The 23,253-nt window shown below is 56.5% G+C and overlaps 1 protein-coding gene across 1 annotated transcript in view; it reads left to right on the top strand.

The window, feature by feature from the left end:
- The first annotated feature begins 6,531 nt into the window (after positions 1 to 6,531).
- The window catches only part of VSTM2L (V-set and transmembrane domain containing 2 like), a 35,799-nt gene continuing 19,077 nt past the window's right edge, over positions 6,532 to 23,253 (top strand). The window contains exon 1 of the mRNA XM_002915167.3: positions 6,532 to 6,884. Coding sequence (XP_002915213.2) covers positions 6,764 to 6,884 — 121 coding nt within the window. The 5' untranslated portion in view covers positions 6,532 to 6,763. The remainder of the gene's footprint in view (positions 6,885 to 23,253) is intronic.

Raw genomic sequence — 23,253 nt, 5'->3', positions numbered from 1 at the left:
CGTGCCATTAAAGTCATTTCAGCATTTTAAAAAACACTCCTGCAAGCAGAGCCTTGAATTGGCAGAGACTCTGCTGTCCCGTCGTGTTTAATAAGCATCCGGTTTGTGGGGTGAAGGGCCCAGGAACCCCGTCTCTCTGATGCAATTAATTGCCTTTGATGGAGATTAGCAGTAAGCTCCTTGCTGGGACAACACGGACACAAACCACAGGTATGTCTTACTGGCCTTGGTAGAGCACAACTTCTGGGCTTGGGTTACAATTTGGGGGCCAAGGCCTACAAGGGTTCTTTGGACCTCAGAGAGGTGCCCCCTTTGGGAAGCCACAGGGTGGGAGGTCTTCGGACCCTCTCTACCCTCCTCAGGCAATGATGTGAGGAAGAAAGACCCCCTCCTGGAGTCAGGGGACCTGTGCCCTTGGCCTGGCTCTGTCATTTCCTCCCTGTGAGATCGTAGACTTGTCATTGTCCCTTTCTGGGCCTCAGTTCCCCTGTCTCTACAATGGGAGAAATAGGGGTTGATCCTTGATGACCCTTCTCTGTTAAAAAATGGTGCCGTTTTGAATTCTAGGTTTTAGATGATACCTTCACTCTTGGTGGTGCACCTAGGAATCCAGAAGCAAAACCTCCGAGTGGCCCCACACGTCTTCACAAGGTTATGCAGCCTGGCAGGGGCAGGGGCAGGGACTGGCTGGATGACCTCCCCCTCCCCCTGGCCTCTGGCCCAGGCCTGGACCTTGCTTGGCCCTTCCTACTCGGAACATGAGTGCTGAGAGAGGCAGAGTGCAGATGAAGGCTCGGAATCCACACAGAGGGCAACCTGGTCTGCATCAAGGCTGGGGCACGTGGACAAGGCATCAGAACCTGGGGGCTCCTATGACATGGACCAGCTTAGCAGCCACTCCTGGATCCTGCCTCTCTTGTGGGGGAGTGGATAAGACCATCAGCAGAAGAGAGGAGCCCCCAGACCTGGGTGGGAGTCACTGTTCGGCCCCTGTGCCGCCTCCAGATGAGCTCAGCACAAGAGGCTGGCTGGGCCCAGTTCAAGGCACAGGAGAGGAAGAGGCCCTGTCCTCTCACCCCGTTGCAGTCCTCACTGTGGCTCACTGGACCCCTGCATGAGATACACGTGGGTGCCCTGGATGCAGGCAGGTTCCCAGACACCTGTTCCAGCCAGACTGAAAGAGAAGGCGTGGGGCTTGGGCCTCTGCAGGCACAACTAGACTTCTCAGAGGCGTTCGTCCTCTAACATCTCATAACTGTGTGGAGGCCACTTGTGCTCAAACCCAGCTGGCCACTGGGATCACCTGGGGAATGTTTTAAAAGCCTGACACCCAGGCCTCAGCCCAGACCAATTGTGTCAATATCTTTGGGGGGTGGCCTCAGCATTACTATTTTTAAAGCTCCCCCAGGTCATCCCAGTGTGCATTCAAGGGCTACCCCAGCCCCAAATCAGTTCTAAGAGATGGATGTTTAGGGAAAGGGGGAAACTTGTGAGGCTCAGAGAGGGGAAGTAACTTGCCCAAGGTCACACAGTGAGGTGATGGAAAAGCCAATCCCGGATCCCAGGCCTCTTTCCTGAGCCGGGGCCAATTTCCCTCCTGAGGCTCCATCTCCTTTTACAAACCAGAGCCGAGGCAGGCAGCACTCACAGTATTTCACTTTAATAATATTGGAACCTGCTACAGTCAGGGCCACCATGGTGAGGGGCGGGAGCTTGCGATGGCGATTAGCAGAGCTGTAAGTCTTTCGCTTTATACAAATCTTGGGCAGTAATTTAGGAAATTTAATTAAAGGGGGAGAAATGGGGACACCTGAAGCTCCTTGCCTCCTGTTATAATGAGTGAAATACACCGGGCTGTAAAAGGAAATGCTGTCTGAGATGCAGCTCCGATGTTTTATTGCCAAGTTTTATTCGCTGATGTAAACGTAATCGCTGGAAACCGGAGCTCTATTAACGCACATATTTTCACACATCCGGGGCCCTGCCTGCCTCCCCCTTCCTCCAGGTTTGTTCACCCACCTTCTAGGGTCAGCCCCCGTGCTTTCTGGGCATGTCCACACCAAGTCTGGATTTCCCTGCCGGTTTCACACCCTCCTGTGGCAGATAAGAGTTTAATAGAATTCCAGCGCTCCTCTGAGCTCAGTAATGCATTCTGGAAATTAGGCGAATACATACTGAAGCCATTGTTCCCCCTTATAAATGGGCTCCCTCGAAGCCAGTGACCGTGGGGTCTCTGATAAGCTCTCATGAAGCTGCACTCCCCATGTTATTGGTGTGTTAAAAGCCACAACTCCAGGCTCACATTGCTCATTGTTAGGGGCTGATACATTTAAGTAGTTTCTCCATGAATCAGGCAGCTTAGGTATTTCCCCCCTCTTGGCATTGATAGATGAGCGAAAGGAAGCCATTTAGACGGCGCTATATAGGGCCCTGGCCCACACGGTGAATGATTTCCAATGCCTGGTTTAATTTATTTTTAAATGAAATTTGTTACTGATTCTGGATTAAAAGGACAAATCTTACGGCTGTTACCACTGACAGAGCCATGGTGCTCAAGTGACACCTCTCAAGGGGGGGAGGGAGAGAGGGTGAACTCCCGGAGTCAAGGAGAGGGTGGAAGCTCTCCAGGGAGCTTGGGTCAAAGGCAGGAGAGAGTGCAAGTTGCCCTGCTTGGGGTGAACTTGCAAAGATTGTCTTGGGGTCCCTAGGTGGCTCAGTGGGTTAAGCGTCTGCCTTAGTCTCAGGTCATGATCTCAGGGTTCTGGGATTGAGCCTCAATGTTGGGCTCCCTGCTCAGCAGGGGAGTCTGCTTCTCCCTTTCTCCCTCCTGCTTGTGCTCTCTCTCTCTCTCTCAAATAAAGTCTAAATATATATATGTATATTTATATATATTATATATATTTATAAAAATATATATTTATATATATTAAAATAAAAGGATCGTCTTTCCCACCTGCAATACCAGACATGATGTTCACCTTCCGAGTCTCATGTGGGTCATGGGAATCGCAGTGTTATTTGCTTCGTGGCATCCATGTGACCACTGGATGCTTGTTTAATTGCCTCCAGGGATGGGACATTGACTCTCTCCTGAAGCATTCCCCGAGTGATGAGAGTCACCCACCCTAGTGAATTCGTGGACACTATTTTCTGGGATGGTCTTCGGTTCCCTCCTGCCTCCACCAGACATTTAGCTTCCACATGCCTGCACTTGAACCCGTGAGCAGAAAAGACAGAATTACATGGAGGAGAAATATGGGCTGCGGATTCTTCTTTCACCTCCAGCTTCCGCCCCGCCTCACTGTGCCACCTTGTGCATGTGACTTCATCTCTCTGGGCTTCAGTTTCCTTCTCTGTAAAAGAAGAAAGGTAATAGTATTGGCCTCAGGGTTTGTTGCATGAATTATATGAGATCATGGATGTGAATGTGATTTATAAACTGCAATTCAAGTGCTGCAGGAAATACAAATGGGACAGTGTGGTATAGTGGGAGGGCCCTGAGCTGGAAGACAGGGGACCTGGATATAGTTCTGTCATGGTTGGCTGTGTGACTCTGAGGGAGTCGCTTACCCTCTCTGGGCCTTAGTTTCCTAAGCTGCAAAGAAGGCAGTTGAATTAGCTGTGCTTAGGTATTATACCTAAAAACATGGGCTCTAGAATCAAACATATCATGACTCTACAACTGCCTTGCAGTGTGACATTGGACAAGATACGGAATCTCTCTGAGCACCTGTTTTTGTTTGCAAATAATAGTAGCAATATTAATAATAATAATAGCCAACATGTATCATGTATTTAGTATGTGCCAGGCACTGTTCTAAGGGCTTTCCATGTAGTGCTTTTCATTTAGCCCTCACAATAATCTTGTGTTGGACATATTATAATCTTTTTTTTACAGATAAGGCAGTTCAGGCATGGAAAGGCTAAATAACTTGTCTAAGGTCACACAGTTAGCAAGTGGCAGGATTCAAAACTAGTATCCATACTTATAACCACACTATTCTACTCTATTTGGCCTGGTTGTTCTGAAGACTAAGTGGGATAATTAAAGTTCTTAGCACAGTGCTGGGTACACAGTGATGGGCCAACAGAGACTTGGGGCCTGGGAAAAGTCATTCCTTCCTGTGGAGGACTCAGACTGGACCTTGGCCAATGGGGTACTCAGCTAGACAGAGGGGAAGGCATGCAAGAGGATGGCAAAGCCCTGGGAAGGGTAAGGATGTAATGAGGTTCAGGCGTGTTTGGGGAGGGAACGTGTCAGAAACAGTGTTCGGACAGAGGCCATGTGCAGAAAGTGAGGCTGGGACCTGGAATGGAAGCTAGAGAAGTTGGAATTTCTGTAATAAACTAGGCTATTGGAAGGTTTTGGGCAGAGTCTTCACAGCATAAGCCTTTTCAAAGTCAGACAATCCCTGGACGTCTGTCCTTGAAGGAGATTTGGAGGTCACTGTGTTTAACCCTGTTCCAGACTGTGAAGAGAAATGATTCTTGAAGGTCAAGCAATGGGTTAGTGCCAGAGCAGCAGTGTGCTGCTATCCCCCCGACCTTCCTCGGCAGCCCCCAAGTGGAGTCTCTTGTTTCCTCTCTTCTAATCTCCTCCCTCCCTGTCCCCTTGCCTGTGCCCCCCTGCCTGCAATCTGTGGGTTAAGAAGAGAAAGCCCTGGGTTTGGGGCCCAGTTCTACCACCACATGGTCCTGGAGATGCCTCAGACTGTAATTGAGAGTCCGGGTTTCAGTCCTGGTGCTGCTATGTGATCTCAAAGATTCTGTTTCTTCATCTTTATAATGGGGGCATTTTAAATGGGAGCCCATTTCTGTTGGGAGTGAGGCTCAAGTTAATGAATGAAAAAACACTTTTGTAGAGTCCAAGACAGCTGGCCATCCCAGGATAACCTAAGTACTATCTCTGTGTGGGAAGGGAGTGAAAAGAAGTGGGACAATCAGGCAAAACCAGCCCCTTCCTCTAGGGAATGTGGGCGGGAAGGAGTTGGGGGCGCCGGCGGGATCTGTCCATGGTGTTGAAAGTAGCGTTCTGTTGGGGCTCAGTTGTGCTGAAACAGAGCATTTGTAATTGGGGGCTTCAGGAGGCTGTCCATGGTTTGAACGAACTGGATTCCTGCTGGCGACCACAGGCCCCATCCAGTGTGCTGCACGCCAAAATATTGGAAAGGAGGGGATGCAAGGGCAGAGTAAAGATGGGGTGGGGAGCTGTCCCTCGAGCTCTAACCTCATTCTCAAACTTGGGGCTCTGTCCACAATGCTGGATCTACCTGTAGTCTGTGGAGAGGAGTCTGCAGTGCTCACTCTCATTGGGCGGGGCGGGAGAGGAAATCGGAAGGTCTGTCCATGGTGCTGAATCCTCGAGCCCGCCCAGGAGAGGTCTTTGAGGCCAAAAGGATGGGTGTCGGGGTTGACGCTGTCCTTCTCCGTGGTGCTGAAACCGCGGCAGACGGGGCCGAGTCGGGAAGGAGGCCTGAGGAAGGATAGCGGATGAGAGCAGGAAGGAAACCTGCCCTGGCATCAGGGACCTAGCCTCATACTCGCTGTGGGACCTCGGAGAAGCTATGTCTCCGATTTAATGTGCTTCCTCATCTTTTAAATGAGGCCACCGGTCTGCCTTCGTGTCCATAATGAAGGTCTGTCCCAACAGCCCCAGTAAAAACGTCAGGGAAGAAATCGGAGTCGGAGGATCTCTTGGGAATGGGAGTGGCTTTGTTACCTGCCCGCCCCTCCAACATTTCATCTAGGCCCATCGGTCCGAGGAACAGAGACTTCAGTCCAGAAGGGGGCGATCCAATCCACTGCGTAGGGCCCAGCATCTTTAAGCTAGAAGCAGCCCCCAAAACTGGCCTGCCTCACTCCCATTTTGCAGACAGGAAAACTGAGACACAGAGAGGAAAATAACAGTAATATTTATTTAGCTCCTACTGTGAGGACGGCATTATGTCAAGCGCTTTAACATACACGATTTCATAAATCCTCACCAGGACCCCTACAGGTAGCTGCTATTCCCATTTCTCAGATGAAAACTTTGAGGCTCAGACAGGGATAGACATCCGGACACGATCACACAGGGAACTAAAGGCTGCGGCGAGGCTATCACCAGGGCCCCTGTGCCTCGGGCCAGGTTCCTGCCCTACCTCACCCCCACCTCTACTGACCCCCTGACCCCAGCATCACCCTGCTAGCAAAGTTGGGAGTCCCTCGAGCGCGCTGGGTCTGGCGGCAGGTGGATTGGTTTTTCTCCTTATCCCGCTGGATAGTATATCTGCTTCTGAACCCAGTTGTGTTATGCTTTGCGGGAACTGGGTCCTTAGGGGGGCTTCCTCCACCCCATCTCGCTCCCCCATTTGCACTCTCGGGCTGGGGAAGTTGCGGGTACCGCTTTAAAAATCCCAGCCTGGGCAAAACTTTGATGATAAATCAAGCGGCAGATCCCTCCGCCGCCGCCTCCTCTGGGCGGGCGGGAGGGAGTGGGAGGGAGGGGGTGCGGCGGCCGCGGCGCCGAGCGGAGTGGCCTTCCGCGGAAGGGAAGAGTCCCGCAGTCGGAGGCGGCCGGCTGGGCGTGCGCTCGCTACCCGCAGCCGGGGCTGGGCCGGAGCCGGGCGAGGGCTGGGGCCAGGGCTGGGCCAGGTTCGGCGGGCGAGGGGCAGCGGCCGGAGCTGGGCAGCCAGGCCGTATCGGGCAGGGAACGGCGGGCGCGGGGTCTGCGGTCTCCTGAGCCCCGATGTGAGGCGGTGGCGCCCCGGCCCGAGCGCGCACCATGGGGGCCCCGCTCGCTGTGGCGCTGGGCGCCCTCCACTACCTGGCACTTTTCCTGCAACTCGGAGGCGCCACGCGGCCCGCCGGCCACGCGCCCTGGGACAACCACGTCTCCGGCCACGGTGAGTTCGGTCGCGCCCCCGCGGACTTCCCCACCAAACCCCACCCCGGGCTGCGCCGCTCCAACTTGGCCGTCCCCGGGGCTGGAACCCTCGCGGGCCCTGGCGGGAGTCCCGTGGCGCCCCCTGCCGGGTCCATGGACCCGCCCCGGCACCCCGGCCACCCCTGCGGAGGAGGGGGCACCCCGTGTGCAACCCCGCTCTTGCCGAGAACCCCCTACTCCCCAGCACGCTCGCGCCGATACACACACCTCCAGGACTACACAGGTATTCGCTGCCAGGGGCACACTCACTGTTCTCACATTCACAACTCCTGCCCTCACACATCTCCAGACACCTTCTCAGATCCCCCTCCTCACTCATAAACACTCACACTTATGCCGGCTGCACACACACACAGGCACTACGGTTGGTGGGCTCACACCCTGCCAGCTGGCACCCAGGCACACACACTCTGCACAACTCTTGCCTGCCTTTCTGCCTGCAGACACACACACACACTTGTGAACACACTTTGCTCGCCCACTCCTCTCTGTCCATCTGCCTTTCCCTTTTGTGGGCTTAACCCTGCAGCTGCCCTCCTCCCCTCCCACTCCTCACCTGCCCCTTATACCACTGGGAAAGGTCCTGGGGGACAGAAGACCCTGCCTCTTGAGAACTGGTAGTCTAGGGCTGCGACTGCCCCTGCAGGATGGGTGATGAAGGCTTGGTGGGAGCCCCTCAAAGACATTGGAATAGTTGGGATTGCTGCTTCCAGCCACGGGCATGGAAAGGGCAGAAGGACGCCAGGTGCTTCTGTCTGTCTCTGGGGGTGGACAAAAAGCCCCTGCCACCCTTCAGTAGGGTGCCCACCCATCCTCATCCTCGGCCCCGAGGACTGAAAGGTGGGAAATCAACTCAGCCACCATGGGAGCCAGGGAGCAAGCAAGCAATCCCACGTTGGTTGCCTGAGTGTCAGAAGCTCCTTTCAGCCCCAGAGCAGCCCAAGTTGGCAATGGAGTTGGAGCATCTGAGGCTGGTAGCTGCGGGGCCTCCCCTGCCCCTGCGAGCCAGGCTCCGGAACGGGGACCAGAGCATACATGAAAATGGAGACCCTTCTTCCATCCATCTCTTCCCAGTCTGGTGGGGGAAGGCTGCAGCACCAGTGCTGGGCACTGTAGGCTCAGGGCTGGGGGGAGGTCTGCACAACGAGCAGAAAACTGTGTGATTTGTTCTGCTGGGGAAGGGGAGGGGAGTAGGTCATTAGCGGAGGCTTTGCTGGGGCCTGATGCCTGAGTGGGATTGTTCCAGGGGGTGTGGGGGCTTCCAAAGCCCTTCTCAGGGCTCTGCTTTTTGGTAACTATGACCCCATGCACCCTTCCGCCTCACCACGTTTGGTGTGAGTGCTCTGTGTTTCATCTCTGCACCCCTCACATCCCTCGTCTGTTTCTACTGACCTGGCTGGAGCACTGGTAAATAGGGGAAGGGTTATTCTGACCCTCTACTTACAGTTGGAGAAACCAAGACTCAGAGAGGTGATGGGACTTGCCCAAGGTCACAGTGAGTGCGTGGTTGAGCTGGGACCGGCCACAGGGTCTGTTGGGCAAAGACAGAGCTTTTTCCAGGATATTCATCTCCCTGTCAGATTCCCTCCCATTTAAAGGAAACTGGGAATTCCTCCTTCCGCTCCCCTCCTCGGTCTGCTCAGTTCCTTGGCACAGTTAGAACTTAGACTAGAAGGGTTTTCCAAGGAAGGGTTTTCCTGAGTTGGTACTGGGGCTCTGACGTGTATGGTCATCCTGTCCCCGGAGCATCAGGCCCCAAGGATTTGGGTGCTACTCTGTCATTCCAGAGGCCCCAGGGTGGCCCCCCATGGGAAATCAGGCTTTGCCCTTTGTGTGGTGGTCTCTGCCTGCCCCCTGGTGCCAGGCGTGCTTAGGGGCACAGCTCTGCCCCGCCAGCTGTAATGTCACCTCTGAGCCCTGGTCAGGTCCCGCTAAGGCCCAGAGGAGGGGCTAGACAGACAGGACACAACACTGACTGCGGGGGAACCTGGCTTCTCTCACTGAGCCCCTGTGCAGCTCTGGGCAAGTGGGTCAGCCCTCTGGGGCTCCTGCTGTCCCTCCTGAAACGGGGAGGCCAGGCTGCTCTGCAGGGGCCAGACTGCCTTCTCCCAACATTGCCAGGTTCAAAGTCATCAAGTAGTGGATGCTGAGGAGCCCCCACGGCTGCCCCTCTGCTGGGCTAAGCGCCCGGCCATGGGAAGGCTTTGGAGCCACTCACTTAATCACAAAAAGAAACTGTTATTAATGATAGTGAGACGCGGCGAATAAGTGGGTCATGTCTAATAAGCCATTTGTGTTCAGGAGGAGAATACCAATTTGATAAAAGCTGTGTGTGCTGAAAAAGCCCAGAAATTGCTGTTTAGCAGATTGGAGCCTGATCGTTTCATTATTCCTGGGCTCCGCTTGTCCTCAGCTGATTCCGGAAATGTGGCCGGGTTAGGGAGGTGTCTCTGTGTCTGGGTGTGCGGAAGGGAGGCTGGAAGTGGGGGCTCCTCCTCCGGAGCCCATGGACCCCAACCACGTGGGGGCTCCTCAGCTCTCCAGCTCTGTCTGAGCCCAGACCAGCCGCCAGGCTCACGCCTTGCCCCCTCCTGTCCGCCCGCCTGCCCTCCCGGGAATTGTCACAGGGAGAGCCTGTGGTCGGACGGGTAGGCAAGGACATCTGTCTAGCTTCCCATCTCCCTGCTACCTCCACTCAGCCCACTTCACAGAGGGCCCTTCAAAGACGTGAGGAGTGAATGGGGAGTGAATGGTGCATGCCTCTTGGAGAGGCATAAGGGGCTGGGAGGCGAGGGTCATGCTGGTCCGTGTTCGTACCTACTGGTACTCAATTAATGGCAGCTGTTTTGATTATTCCTTACGAGAAAGGGTCAGCTCATTGCCGTCAGCACAGCAGAGGTGAGGGGGTGGTGTGTGGAGCTAGCATTTAGGAACCGCCTACTATGTGCTAGGTGCTGCCAGACCCCTAGTGTGAACTCACTAAGCTGATGTTATTCATGCAAGGCTGCTGTTGGGCATACGAGGATACTGAGGTTCAGAGAGGGCCAGTGACTTGCCCAAGGTCGCTGAGTCTGTACAGAGAGCCGGAGAGCTGCGCCTGCCTCCTCCAGGACGACCTCGAGGCAGGCTTGGCCAGTCAGGTGACAGGACTTCTTCCTTCTGCACAGCCATCCCTATCTCAGCGCTCCCTTCCAGCTCCCCGGAGAACTGGTAAAGCCGTGGGTGCCACCAAGGGGAACCGGCAGCTTAGAAAGGTGACAGACGGGATCTTGCTGCGGCCACAGGCAAATTAGAAAAAGACAGCTGGGCTGGGCTCCTTCTCTAGTACTTTCTCCAGATCTGGGCCGGGCAGGGGGCTGGAAGGCAGGACCTTTGCGAGGATCTTTGCAGACCCCCTGTCTTGCAATCACCAGGGAGTTTGTCAAAATGCAGATCCCAGGGTCCCCCCACCCAGACCCATTGGCCAAAATGATTGTTGATGAGACCCTGGAATCTGCATTTTCAACAGCTCCCCCAGATAATACCTGTGCAGCCTGGAGTTTGGGGGCCACTGCCTTAAGCCCTCAGCTGGGCCTGATGACATGTGTAGAAACGGGACATTGTCTGGCGCCAGGGGCTGTTGGGTCAGTTTGGTTTGGCAAGAGAGGCAGGGGCCCTAGCTGGAGCAGGCATGTGGACCCCGAGAGGAGCCCCAGGAAGCCTTACACTGCAGCAAACATCCATCCTCCCACCCCTGCCTGGCCACACACACACACACACACACACCTAGGCCAGTACCTTCAATTATTAATACACCCCAATGCAGACACAGATCCTGGCTTGGCCCGGCGCTTTGTCCATTGAATGATTCACTGTCCTGAGGTTCTCTCCGTTGCCAGGAGGGAGCAGCGGGGTGCTGAGGCAGGGGCGGGCGCCACCGGGCCATTTGGCAAACAGCCCGTGCACTGAAAACCCACCCCTGGCATTCTCTCATTCTTTACCGAACTGTGGGTTTCTCGCCATCAATAAGCCGGCGGGTTTGGTGGCGGGGAGATGGAGAAAATTGAGTGCTGTCTTCCAAAGGTTATGATGTTAAAAATGTGTTCGCATTGTCTTGGGTGTTGGTGATTATTCTATCAATTACGCCCGTAAACACTCGGCCTTGGGCTGAGGGTTCCCGGCCTCCTATGGGGAATCGGCCCTCACGAGCGGTTTTCCCCGAGTCCTTCATACCAATTGGTTTTGACACCTTGCCTATCAGCGGCTCCGGCGGCCTTTTCCCGAAGCAACGGGAGCCGTGGGCGGCCAGCAGGACAGGAATTCGGCTCATCTCCACGGTGACATGGTGACACAGTGACAGCAGGGGTGTTGGGGGATGTCTCATGGTGACAAACAAGGGGGCAGGGGCAGGGGTGAGGGCGAAGGGTCAGCCACCAGGACAGGAGATGGAGGGCAGGACCCAGGCCATGGGCAAGAGTTCATTTGCCCAAGTTGCCGGGGAGGTCAGTGCTTGGCATTTGGGGTCACCTTACCCAACTCTGTGCAAATAAGGTGAGAAATATATGGAAGCACATGTCGACTGAGTGTCATGCCGGGGCCTTAAATGGTGTTGTCTCCTTTGACCCACACAAGAACCTGCAAAGGAGGGGACTTTCCCTGGCCCAGGGCATTTATGAGGGAACTGAGTCTCAGTGAGGTTAAAAGGCTTGCCCAAGGTCACTCACCTAGCAAGTGTTGGAGCCTGGATTTGATCCCAGGAATGTGACTCCAGAGCCCAGGCTCACAATGGTGTTGAGTCCCAGAGAGGAAGAGGGAGAAGTCTGAGGTCTGAATGCTAAAACTTGTGTATATTCCAAGTTAATGTAGTTTTAAACATTCACATAATTTTAATTTCGTAAGGAATCCATGTTTTCAGAAGAATGATCACAAGATCGGAGCCCCTCCCCCAGCCTTACTGACCAGTACAAGGACATCCCGGGGTGGGCAAGGCTGACTTCACCTTGCAGTGGGTGGACCCAGGGCCAGCACCTTGGAGTGCATATGGGATGCTACGATCTGGAGGGTAATGGGGGGCCACGGTGTGTCCTCCTCTCCCCAACCCTGGTGAGGCGAGACTCTTCTATCAGAGAAAGGGGTCGTGATCTCACTGGGGGAAGAAATTCACCCCTCTACCTGCCAATGAGCCAGAGGTCCCTCTGGCACCTGCTGCTGTGGGGGAAGGGAGGTGGGGCTGGGGAGGCAGAGGGGCTGAGGCTCCTCTAGGACCCCCTCCCCACAACCGGGTCCCTTCCTCTTCCTGGAAGTCAGCAGAGGAGTCTCCGGGACTCAGCCCCATCACGCCCAGTGGAAACCCCTCTGCAAGAACCCGCAGGACTCTCAGCAGGACTGGGTCCTACCTGAGAGATGGTTTTAGGCAGAACCCAGACAAACCTCTTACATTTTAATACTTATGCATTTATTTTAATGTGGGTTGGAAAAATAAACCCAGCACATCAAAACCGTAATTTCACAGATATGATTGCTTAGGGTGAGACTAACGGGGATATTAAAAAATAGTGGGTTAGTTGACAGGAAAACATTAAGGACAGAACAGTGAGGGTGGGCCACAGGCAGGTGTGTGTGTAGGAATGACTGGACGTGGGGGCTGTTGGCCCACGGGCTGCCCCACCCTCCTTGTACTCTGTACTGCCATCGGGAGCTGCTGGCCTGACAGAGGCTGCTGTCAGCTATTGGAAGCGACCATTCATTTATTCCTTCATTCATTCAACAAATAGCGCTCGAGCACCTGCCATGTACCAGGCTCTTTTAGCCACTGGGGACATATCAGTGAAGAAGACAGATAAGGTTCTTGCTCAGACAACTAAACCTATAAAAAATATATAAGTATAAATCGTGAAGAGTGAAGAAGCAGAGATGGTGTCCCGCCTGGAAAAGGCACTCCTGGGGCAGCGAGGGCAGCCAGTAGTGAGCTCCCTGTCACACCAGAGACGCAAGCCGGAGCCAACCATTTATGAGCTGGGGCTGTTATGGAGGGAATCCCTGCTTTATTTCCCCAAGGAGAACAGACTGGTGAAGTGGACAGACAAGTCAGAACAGCGCGTGGTTCCTACGATCTGTCACACAGCGATTTAGTGACGGGCCCTGGTGGGTGGGGCTCCCAACTCCGAGGATGCCTGGTTCCCCACCAGGGCACATGGCGGGGGTGAGGGCCTTTGCTGTCTCTTGTGTGGGGAGGTGGGAGCAGTGGCTCCCTCATGACGTCACTTCAGCTCCGAGTTAAAGTGCCCGAGCTCGGGCGAGAGAAGTAGACCCTGAGCCTTGATCCGGCCTCCCGCTGCCCCTGCCTTGCTGGGTGGCTTGGCAGCTCCCTGCCCTGCTCTGGGCCTCAGCAACCCCCAACAATGGCGAGTTCTCCTAGGCTCTAAGCCTCTAGAATCCTTCCATCTGTGGCCCTTTCCTTTGTCTTCCAGGCGGCAGGTGGAGGGAGCCCGTGGCACCGTGGAATTCTGTCCCGCACCAGGCGCTGGGGGTCTGGAACCCAGACGCCAGACAGCATTCATGGAGCATTTTCTCTGTGCCGGTCATCTCCCTCACCTCCTCCCTCCAGCCTCACACACCCCATGCGGAGGATGCTCCCATTTTACAGATGGGGACAGGGAGGCTTCGGGGGTGCCGGGACCCGCCTGGGGCCACCCAGCTGTTGAATGGCGGAACCAGGCTTGAGCGCAGTTGTGGGGCTGCAGGGCTGGAGTTCTCCACCGCTCCTCTGTCCCGCCGCTGGCTGCCAAGCCCGGTGGGTATGTGGACAGTTGCGTTGTTCTGGAGCGGCACCCTGGCTTCGCTGGGTTCTCTCGGGGTCCAGGATGCCAAAATGCTGGGGAGGCCTCGGTCTGGCTGCATGAGCCCGGTCTGAGACCCTAGGCTCCAGGATACGAGCCCAGCGCTGTCAGTGGGAGTGGCGGGACCTTGGGGGGACGCGTGGGGCTCTGGGTGCACCTGCCTGCATGTTCGGCCGGGGCTGGTGGTTTTGCCTGAGTGTGTGGCTGGCGTGCGTGTGTTTAGGTGTTTGATCGTGTGCTGTGGAGGAGCCGTGGGCGGGAAGGAGCCCGGGGGGTCGTGTAGCGTCCCGGCCGAGGGGGCCTGGCTGTGTCCTCGGTGCCATGGCCTCGGCGTGCGGACCCGCCTCCCCAGCCCCTCCAAGCGGGTGCCCTTGGGACGCGAGGCCTAGAGGCTCTGGGAGCATCTGGAAGGTTAGAGCTGGAGCTGGGGGGGGCTTGCTCAGAGTTATTAATTAGGGAGCTGGCAGTGCCCATCTGTGGCAAGGGCTCTGCCTGCCCCTCTCTCCGCTCGCTCTCCCCGGGGTGGACGCACTCTCTTTCTCTTTCAAACTCTCTCCATCTTTCTTTGTCCCTTGTCCTAGGTCTGCTGCATCCATCTCCCTCCCTCTTCTCGTCTCCCCACCTCCCCCTCTCTGTCCTCACACATACACACGCACGCGCACACGCACACACACACCCCTCTCTCCAGGTGACACCTCGGGATCACACACGCGTCCAATCTGTGTGTCATCGTGACCCCCACGCAGAGCAGGCGCTCGAGTGATGTCAGGTGAATGAATGAAGTGGAGGAATGAAGGACCAGGTGCTGGTGGCACAAGGGGCGCTGACGCTGGTCTAGACTCCTGGTCTAGACTCGTGGCTCCTAATTTTCTTGGCAGTCGTCGTCCTCGGGAGCATCTGATGAAAACTGGATCATTGCCTCAGGAAAATGCCACATTATTTGGGTTCGTTCCAGCAGGTCTGGTGAGGCCCAGAGCTCACCTGTGGCGCCGGGGGAAGCAGTCTTCATTTCACGGGGGAGGAAACTGAGGACCAGAGAGGAGCTTGGCCTGGCTGTGGGATGCAGGGCCTGTGTTCAGCAGAGCACTCCCCCCCACTCCGCTGCAGCCCTCCCATGTGACGCGGGGGCCTTGGGAGTAGGCCTCCCTCTCCTTCCCCAGCAAGCTCTGGGTGAATGCCTTTGGCGGGTGGGCACGGGGGAGAGGTCGGGGAGGACAGCAGACCAGAGATGTGAGCCCTGGAAGTGGCCCAGGCCGGTGAACTCTCCCGAGGGGGTCTCTCCCCTCTCCCACCAGAGTGGTGTGTATCCTGGTGCAGTCAGGAAGTCTTCCTGGGGGAAGTGGGCTGCTGGTATTCAGGACCTGCAGGGGCTGAGAGAGGACTCCAGAGGCCGAAGGAGCCTCCCCTGACTGCCTGGGTGTGGCAGGGGCCTCATCTGGAGAGTTATGCATGTGTGCGTATGCGTGTGTGTGTGTGTGTGTGTGTGTGTGTGTGTGTGTGTATCGGGCAAAGCAGGCTGCAGAGCTCGGTTTGACCCCAGCCACCTGGAGGTTTCTGATGGGGAAGGCTCAGGGTGTAGCTGGCATGCAGGTGGGACCGGCCATGTGATTGAAGTGGGGGCCAAACAGGACATGGAGGCTGGCCGCAGCGGCCAGGGGGTGTCGGAAACCTAGGCCGGGCAGGAGATGGGAGCCGGGCGTGCGTGCGTGCGTGCGTGTGTGCACGTGTGTGTGCATGTATGTGTCTACACTGCTTCCTTTCTAATGCTTGCACATACCAGGCTCCCTCCTCAGGAGCCTTTGCCCAGCGATTTCGTCTGCCTGGCAGGCTCTCCCCCAACTTCCCGCCCCCTGGCTCTCCCCTTCCTGCTCCGTGAACCTCCTCACCCTCCGAGCCTGGCCGCGGTCACCCCAGCAGGCACCCCAGGCACCCATCCATGAGCCCATCTCGCAGAGGAGGAGACAGGCTTCAGAGGTGCGGCGGCCTGGGGGACCAGACCTCGTTCGAAGCGAGGGAGCAGAACCCAAACTTTGTCCCCCAGCCTGGCGTGCTAAGGTTGCGGGGAATGGTGCCGGCCTGGGTTTTGGGGTCAGACACCCTTGGGCTCAAATGCCGGCCCCCACTCAGGCTGTCTGAGCCTCGCGAGCCGACTCGGGGTTGGGGGTCTTGACTGAAGCCCCTTTCTCACAGTCCTCAGGCTTGGTTCCCGGCCCAGGGCAGGGGAGGTGAGAGCAGATTGCAGGGTGTCTGTTTTGCTTTGTGAGGTTTTAAAAAAATTATTTCCGGCCTCAGAGGTGGCAGCAATTAGGGCTGGCTCACTGGGGAGCTGTTCGCCGCCTGTCATTGGCCCCAGGAAAGTGTCCCTAATGGAGGCCCGGCGGCCAGAGTGCATGGTAGTGGAAATTGCGCTCCACACAGCCCAGCACTAATGGTCTCCTGGCAGGCAGGGGAGAGGAGGGGGAGGGCAGGCTGGCTGACAGCTGATGGAAGGCCTCTGGGGCTGGGGCCCTGAGACACACCAGCTGGTCTCCTTATGTCCCCAGAGACCCCAGCAGTGGTCCCAAACTCCAGTTAGGCGCTGGGAGTCTGGAGCCCCATCCTGGCGCTGCTGCTGTCCTCTTGGGGAAAGAGGAGCTGGAGCAAGGCCATCCTCGAGAGCCCGTGACAAGCCGCCCCATCATCACCAGCCTAACAACGCTCCACGGCGCCCACTAGGGGCCGGACGTTTACAGGCATGTGCGATCGTGTTGAGTCCCCACAATACCCACTTTACAGATGAGGACACTGAAGCTGAGTGATCTGCCCACCACAGGGAGGTACAGCTGGGGTTCACATTAGGGCCAGCCTGACTCCAGAGCTCCTATATTTACCGCTGCTGGATTTCCCAGACGCGTGGGGCAGGCGTGGGAGGGCCAGGGCAGGGGCAGGCACTAGGTCCCACACCAGGTCCCAGGGAGACGGCATGGCTGTCAGAGTCTGCCTCAGTTTCTCCCTCCCTATTTGTCTCTGCACCTGGCTTTCTTTCCCCTTCTGCTCTGGTCTTTGTGGCCCTGGAGCTTGCTGGCCCCATGCTTGGTGCCTTTTGCCTCTCTCGCTTGTCTTTCTCTTCTCAGTGGACCTGGGGACGCTCCTTTCTGGGCTCCGAGGCAGCTCCCCGCCCTGTGGCTGATGCAGCCTCCCCCTGCTTCCCCCTTTCACCCCCTCTCTGCCTCTGACAGGCAGCAAGGATGGTGTGTGCCTGGGCTTTGGGGTCAGACTCTTGGGCTCAAATCCTGACCTCGCTCAAGCCCTCCGATCCTGACTTCTCTGTCTGTGCAATGGGCTCACCCCGCTGGCTTTGCAGGCTACGAAGGTGAGGAGGCAAAGACTTGCCACATGCACGAACATCAGGATGTCTGTTTGCCCTCCCCTGTGCCCGGCTGCCCCGTTCTTGTTCTGTCCCTGGCTCCCTGCACATTCCCACACTTGCCTCCCTCCTTCCCAACTCTTTCCCTCCCTGTGGCCCAGATGTGTGGGAAGAGGAGGCGGGAATTCCACTGGGGAAACCTGCTTAACTCCCACAATCCTGCAAGTGCCAGAATATTTTCACTCTCCTTAAATCTCCCTAGATTTGTAATTCCACTGCTGTCTCCCTCAATATAAGCCCGTGGCCTTGGGAGGCACCCTGCCTCCAGCAGCAGGCGCCAGCACGGCCCACCCAGTGGTGTCAGGGCTGCCGGGCGGGGGGCTGGGCAAGTCCCCACTCTCTCTGTGCCTCAGTTTCTTCATCTGCAAGAAGAGGGGAGTGAGAGTGGCTGCTTCCCAGGTTGTTTGGGGATCTGGTGAGAGATTTTATCTGATGAAAGAGTGTCTCTATAAAAACGAATGCAATCTGATATATGCAACAGTGTGGACGAACCTTGAAAACATGATGCTAAGTGACAAAGTGGTCCCCAAAGACCGCATATTATATTCTCCCATGTGTGGGAACTTTCCAGAAGAGCTAATCCAGAGACTGAACATAGATTGGTGGTTGCCAGGGGTTGGGAGAATGGAGCATAACTGTTAAATGGGCGCAGGGTTTCCCTCTGGGGGGATGAAAATGTGTGGGCACTAGACGGAGGTGGGGGACACACCATCATGAATGCGCTCGGGGCCACCAGCCTGGGCATGTTAGAATGGTGGATTTTGTGATGTGAGTTTTGCTTCAGTTACAAGCTAAGTACAAAGGACAGGTCTCTATAGCACGTCCTCTGTGCCAGATCGCCCACTTCACTTGATAAATGTCAACACACTTGATCCTAACAGCAACCTCGTGAGGTAGCTGTTAACCATCGCCCCCATTTTACAGATGAGCAAACCGAGGCACTGCATCACCAGGCACTTAGCACACAGTAAGTGTCAAAAATGTTAGCTATTTAAATTTTTTAAAAGATTTTATTTATTTATTTGAGAGAGGAAGAGAGAGAGCATGAGGGGGGGAAGATCAGAGGGAGAAGCAGGCTCCCCACTGAGCAGGGAGCCCAATGCGGGACTCGATCCTGGGACTCCAATATCATGACCTGAGCCGAAGGCAGCCGCTTATCCGACAGCCACCCAGGTGCCCAGCTGTTTGAATTCTTATTGGTCAGGGCTGCCCTCCTTCCCAGTCAGCGGGGCTGGGCAGGGACCCCCCCCCCCACCTGGGCGTGCCCTTGTGTGTGTGGGGTGTGTGTGTGTGTGTGTGTGTGTGTGTGTAGCCCAGTGGTGAGCGGCTGCCACCAGGGAAGGGCAGGCGAGGAGGCTCTACTGTGTCCCACACCTGGAAACAGACTTTAACCTGCATTTGTTCATTTCATCCTCACAATGAACCATGTGGAAACTGGCGCTCAGAGAAGTGAAGCAACTTACACGAAGCCGCACAGCAAGTCAGGGCAGAGCTGCAGCTTGCGTGGCCGTGTGTAAATCCTAGGCTTCACTGCCCACCACCCCCCGCCCCGGCCCCCAGTCCCTCTGCTTCCTCCTGGTCCGCTTCCCCATTAGCCAACACATCATTACTCTGGGCTGAGCAAGGGCTGAGAGCCTGAGGCAGCAGAGACAAAGGCGGCCTCTGACTGCATCCAGCAGAGGGCCCTGGACTGGGGGGGTCGGCCCCACGCGGCAGAGTGAACAGCTCCCCACCAGGGGCAACGTTCCTTTGATGTTCTCCTATGTCATTCAAAATTCATGAATTCCGTATTCTATTCCATAATATATTCATGTTTGTTTTAATACAAAAATAATGTTCTTTCCCCATTTTGGGGGAGGGAAATCCATGCCTCAGGAGGGCGCTTCCCTGGTTGGAGCAGCAAGGACCAGGAGGGCATCCAACCGTCCTTTCTTTGTTCACTCCTCCTGCAAGCGGGCCATCTTCGGGCCTCCTCGGGCCTGAAGTGGGTGTCAGTCCTCCCCACGTGCAAGACGTGCAAGACGTGCAAGACGTGCAAGACGCAGGGAGCCTGCTGGCAAATCAGACAGGAAGGTGGGCTGGCGGGATCGGTAGGGGTGTGACAGGTGAGTGGCCGGGAGGCTCCAGTCCCCGGGCCTCTGCAAGCTGGGGCTGAGTGGTGGGGACGAGGGCTGAAGGTGGGAGAGGGTCAGGGGGCCGAGGAAGCCAGAGCTGGTTGGTGACCTTGGTGGAGGTGGCTGCCCGCGGGCCCGCCCCTCAAGCCCTTCTGACCGAGAAGAGTCTCTGTCTGGCCCTGCTCTGAATTGGATGCGTAGCCAGCCTCCCCGGTTCCTGCGAGAAAATGGACACTGAGGCCCGTAGCCTTCAGCAGGCCGCCTCCCCTGCCCAGAATTTACAGACGCTGTGCGGTTCTCCGAGTGTTTATTTTTACAGTTACCCTCTATTTATGGCAAGTGATGCTGATTTTCTGTTTATGGCGGCAATAAAAGTCTCCTTTTAAGCTGAATTTATTTAAGTAAAAAGGGAAAGGTGCTTTGAAAATAAATATTAAGTAAATAATAATGCAGGTGCTTCAGGGATCCTGTGGAAATGGTGAGGATGGTCCCCGAAAGGTTGGACTGTGGGACTCTCTCTCTCGGGCATGCCCTTTCCTGTTCGGAGCTCCTCCTAACTGTGCCAGCTCCAGCCAGCCTTCCAGTACAAGCGTGGCCCACCTCCCAGAAGCCCTCCCCGAGTCCAGGCAGATGTGGGCCTGCCTTCGTCTTCCCTGACACTTGCACCCCCATCCTGAGCTTCTGAGTGGGAGGGGGACCACAATTCATGGCTGTGTGAATGGTGCACACCCTGAACAACTGTACATGGAGAAGTGGGCTCAGTCCCAGCCGCTGTCCAAACAGTAGTCACTGCTCTGTGTGTCTGCCCTTCCTGTGGACTCTGGGCCACTTGAGGGCCAGGGCCTGGCCAGAGCATCCTGGAAAGCCCAGCACAGGGAAGGGTCCATGAAGGTTGAGCTCCTTGATTCCTTTTTCAGGGAGGACTTAAGCTCCTACGACATGCCCAGGCTGCCATCTTCCCACTAAGGCACACTGCGATTCCCTGAGCTTTTGCATAAACTACCTTCTTGCCTTCTTGAGAAGAGGAAAACTTGTCCACTTTAAGATCAAACAACATTCATCGACTCACACTTCCGTCGCCTTGCTGCACGCAGCCGGCCAGCGGCCAGGGGCCGCCCGGGGGAAACAAAGGACCCTCCCCTGAGCCCTGCCCGTCCCAGAGCAGACACTGCACCCATCCCCGGGGAGGAGAGGGCTCTGGCTGGTGCCTGCCCGGCTTCTTCTTCGAAGCCAGGCTTCTCAGTCCCTGGGGGCTTTAAATTCAGTTTATCTGGGTTTCCCTCTTAGGGACGTTGTACATCTCCTGATTTCAGGGCAAGGTGAGATTCGCGGATGAGCTGCGGCTTCATCAAACACTCCCTCTGAGGCCTTTCCCCTGTTCTGCCTCCCGGCCATGAGCCAAGGTGGCCACGGGCCTTCCTGACCCTGTGCCACGCACGCTTGCAGCCCTGGACCCCGCTGAGCTGGGCACAGGCTTTCTGGAAATGACCCCCAAGGAGTCACACTGTGTAGAGCTGAAGGGGCAGGAGGCTGAGGGAGGAGGAAGGTTCTGCCTGGGAGAGTCTTTGGTCAGCCTTGGGGCTGACATCTGGCTTTGTCCCTTCATACTGTGTGACGTCAGACAGCTACACTCCCTCTCTGAACTGTGGTGCATCCCCTGTGAGACAGGGCTGGCCATGAAGAGTACCCCCTCCTCAATCGCTGGGTCCTGTGCACAGGCCTGGAGGGGTTTGCTTCCTGCAGTCCCAGGGTGTCTCCCGGGTTCCGTGCACTTTGTTTCCCAAGCTGCAGGAAGAGGCTCAGGTCTGGATGGAGGGGGTGGGCGGGGGGAGCTGCAGGGGCCCTTACGTGGACCCGCCCTACTTCTTGTCTTCATCACAGCAGCACGGGCGGAGAAGGGGGGAGACTTTGCACTCTGGGGTCCCAAGGGCTGAGTCTGAATCCCAGCTCTTCAAAGGCCTGGGTCCCAGTCCCACCTCCTGGCCCGGACCTGCAGTGAAGCTCGGTGAGCCTCAGTTTCCCCACCTGTAGTAAAGAGTCAAAGACCCCTGACCTGCGGGCTCGCTCTGAGGACAATGCGGGATCAGACACAGCAGCTGCCTGGTGCCTTGTGGGGCCTCCGGAGAGGAAGGGGAGCCCGCAGATGGGTGCTGCTGGCCTGTGGGCCTCATGGGTGCAGAGAGCTGCCTGAGAGGCCGCCACAGCCCTTCCTGGCCCTGCTGGCCTGTGTTTATTGCCCCATTTCATTCCCAGTCACATTTCATATGACAACTTTATGGGCCCTCTCAGGCAGCCTCCGGCTTGCGTGTCAGTTTGGCAGGGTGCCTGTGGGCCAGGCTGGGCTTGGGCGGCCAGCGGTCAGGAGGGCTGGAAGGAGGGGGTAGGGAGGGCTCCGGCCCACTCAGGGCCTCCCAGGATGCCTGTGTCCGCATTGTCTGTTTTCTGTCCCTATCTCTGCTCTTGTGGGCACAGTTCCCCCCGGAACTCCCTTCTGACACGTACTATGTGCCCAGTAAATGAACGACGTCTGTCTCCCTTGGTTTTTTTCTTACAGTTTCAGGAAGTCCTCTGGGTTTTTGTCTGACTTTCTCCCTTCATGCGTTCATTCGCGCGTTCAGCACATGCCTGACAGTGCCTCCTGTGGGCCTGCCCCATTCTGGGCAGTGCCGGCGGTGCTGGGGGGGTCCCCAGGCCAGGGGAGACACAGACCTCTTAGTGTCCGTCATAGGACGCGCTCCAGTGGGGCAATCAGGGGCCCCAAGGAGGGCTTTCACCCCAGCCTGGGCAGGGAAGGCATCTCCAGGCACAGGGCCACCTGTGAGCCGGGACTCGGGGAACCGTGCCCCAGGGGGACACATAGAAGTGTCCAGGAGAGGCAGGAGGGGCCGGAATTGGGGTCCAGCAGAGCCAGAGCTGCAGACTTTGGATGCCTGGCCCGAGAGCCTGACTCTGGCTCCGAGAGCTGGCAGTTTCCCATTGGGCACCCCGAGCTCCCAGGTGGCCCGGAGCAGAGAGGACAGGCTCCTTTGTCTGCGTTCTGCCAGAGCCACCGTGTACGTCTGGTGTCACAGCAGCCAGCGTTCCGCGAACACCTACTGCGTGTCTGGTGTGCCTGGTATCCTTCTAGCGGCCAGGACAAGCCGTCAACAAAGCAGGCTCCCGTCTCCGGCCTTTGGGGGGCTGACACTCCGGGTGGGAGAGGGACAGCAAGTGAGAGAAGCCGGAGAGAACGTGTTAGTGTAAGTGGCAAGGAAAAAGCATGAAGGAGAGAAGAGGGGGACAGACGGGGTAGGGAAGACTCAGTCAGTGACCCTGGAGCGGAGAAGAGTGCGGTGTATACCCACCTCCCCGCCCAGTGCACGTGGGGGCTGGGGAGCGCTCCCAGCACAAAGTCCAGGGAGAGTCTTGTGTGAAAGCCAATGCTGCGGGCCGGGAAGCTACAGGAGGCTGTGAAAAAAATTTGTGATAAAATGTACACAACATCAAATCTACCACTGTCACCATTTCTAGACATACAGTTCTGCGGCGTCAGAGACGTTCGGATTGCCATGCACCCATCCCCCAACCCCACCATCCGTCTCTAGAACTTTGGCATCTTCCCCAGCTGAGGCTCTGCTCCCACCCATGCAGGGCTCCCCACCCCCATCCTCCTCTCCCCGCGCCCCAGGCAGCCACCCTTCTGCCTTCTGTCTGAGTTCGGCTTCTCTAGGGGCCTCGTGCAAGTGGAATCATACGGTATTGGGTATTGGTCCTTTTGCTCCCAGCTTATTTCACCCCAGGTCACATCCTCCAGGTTCATCTATGTTGGAGCCCGGGGCGGAATTTCCCTCCTTTTAAGGCTGAATAATATTCCCTTGTGTGGAGAGACCACATTTTGTGTATCCGTTCATCACTGGAGCAGGCCATAATGCAGGAGGACCTAGCAAGAGATGGGCTGAGTGGGGACCAAGGGGTGGGCGGGGCTACATTGGTTCTCTGCCCCTCCCTCCC

The sequence above is a fragment of the Ailuropoda melanoleuca genome, chromosome 13, assembly GCF_002007445.2.
Source record: "Ailuropoda melanoleuca isolate Jingjing chromosome 13, ASM200744v2, whole genome shotgun sequence".
In the NCBI taxonomy this organism is placed as follows: Eukaryota; Metazoa; Chordata; class Mammalia; order Carnivora; family Ursidae; genus Ailuropoda; species Ailuropoda melanoleuca.
This window is presented reverse-complemented; position numbering and strand designations above follow the sequence as displayed.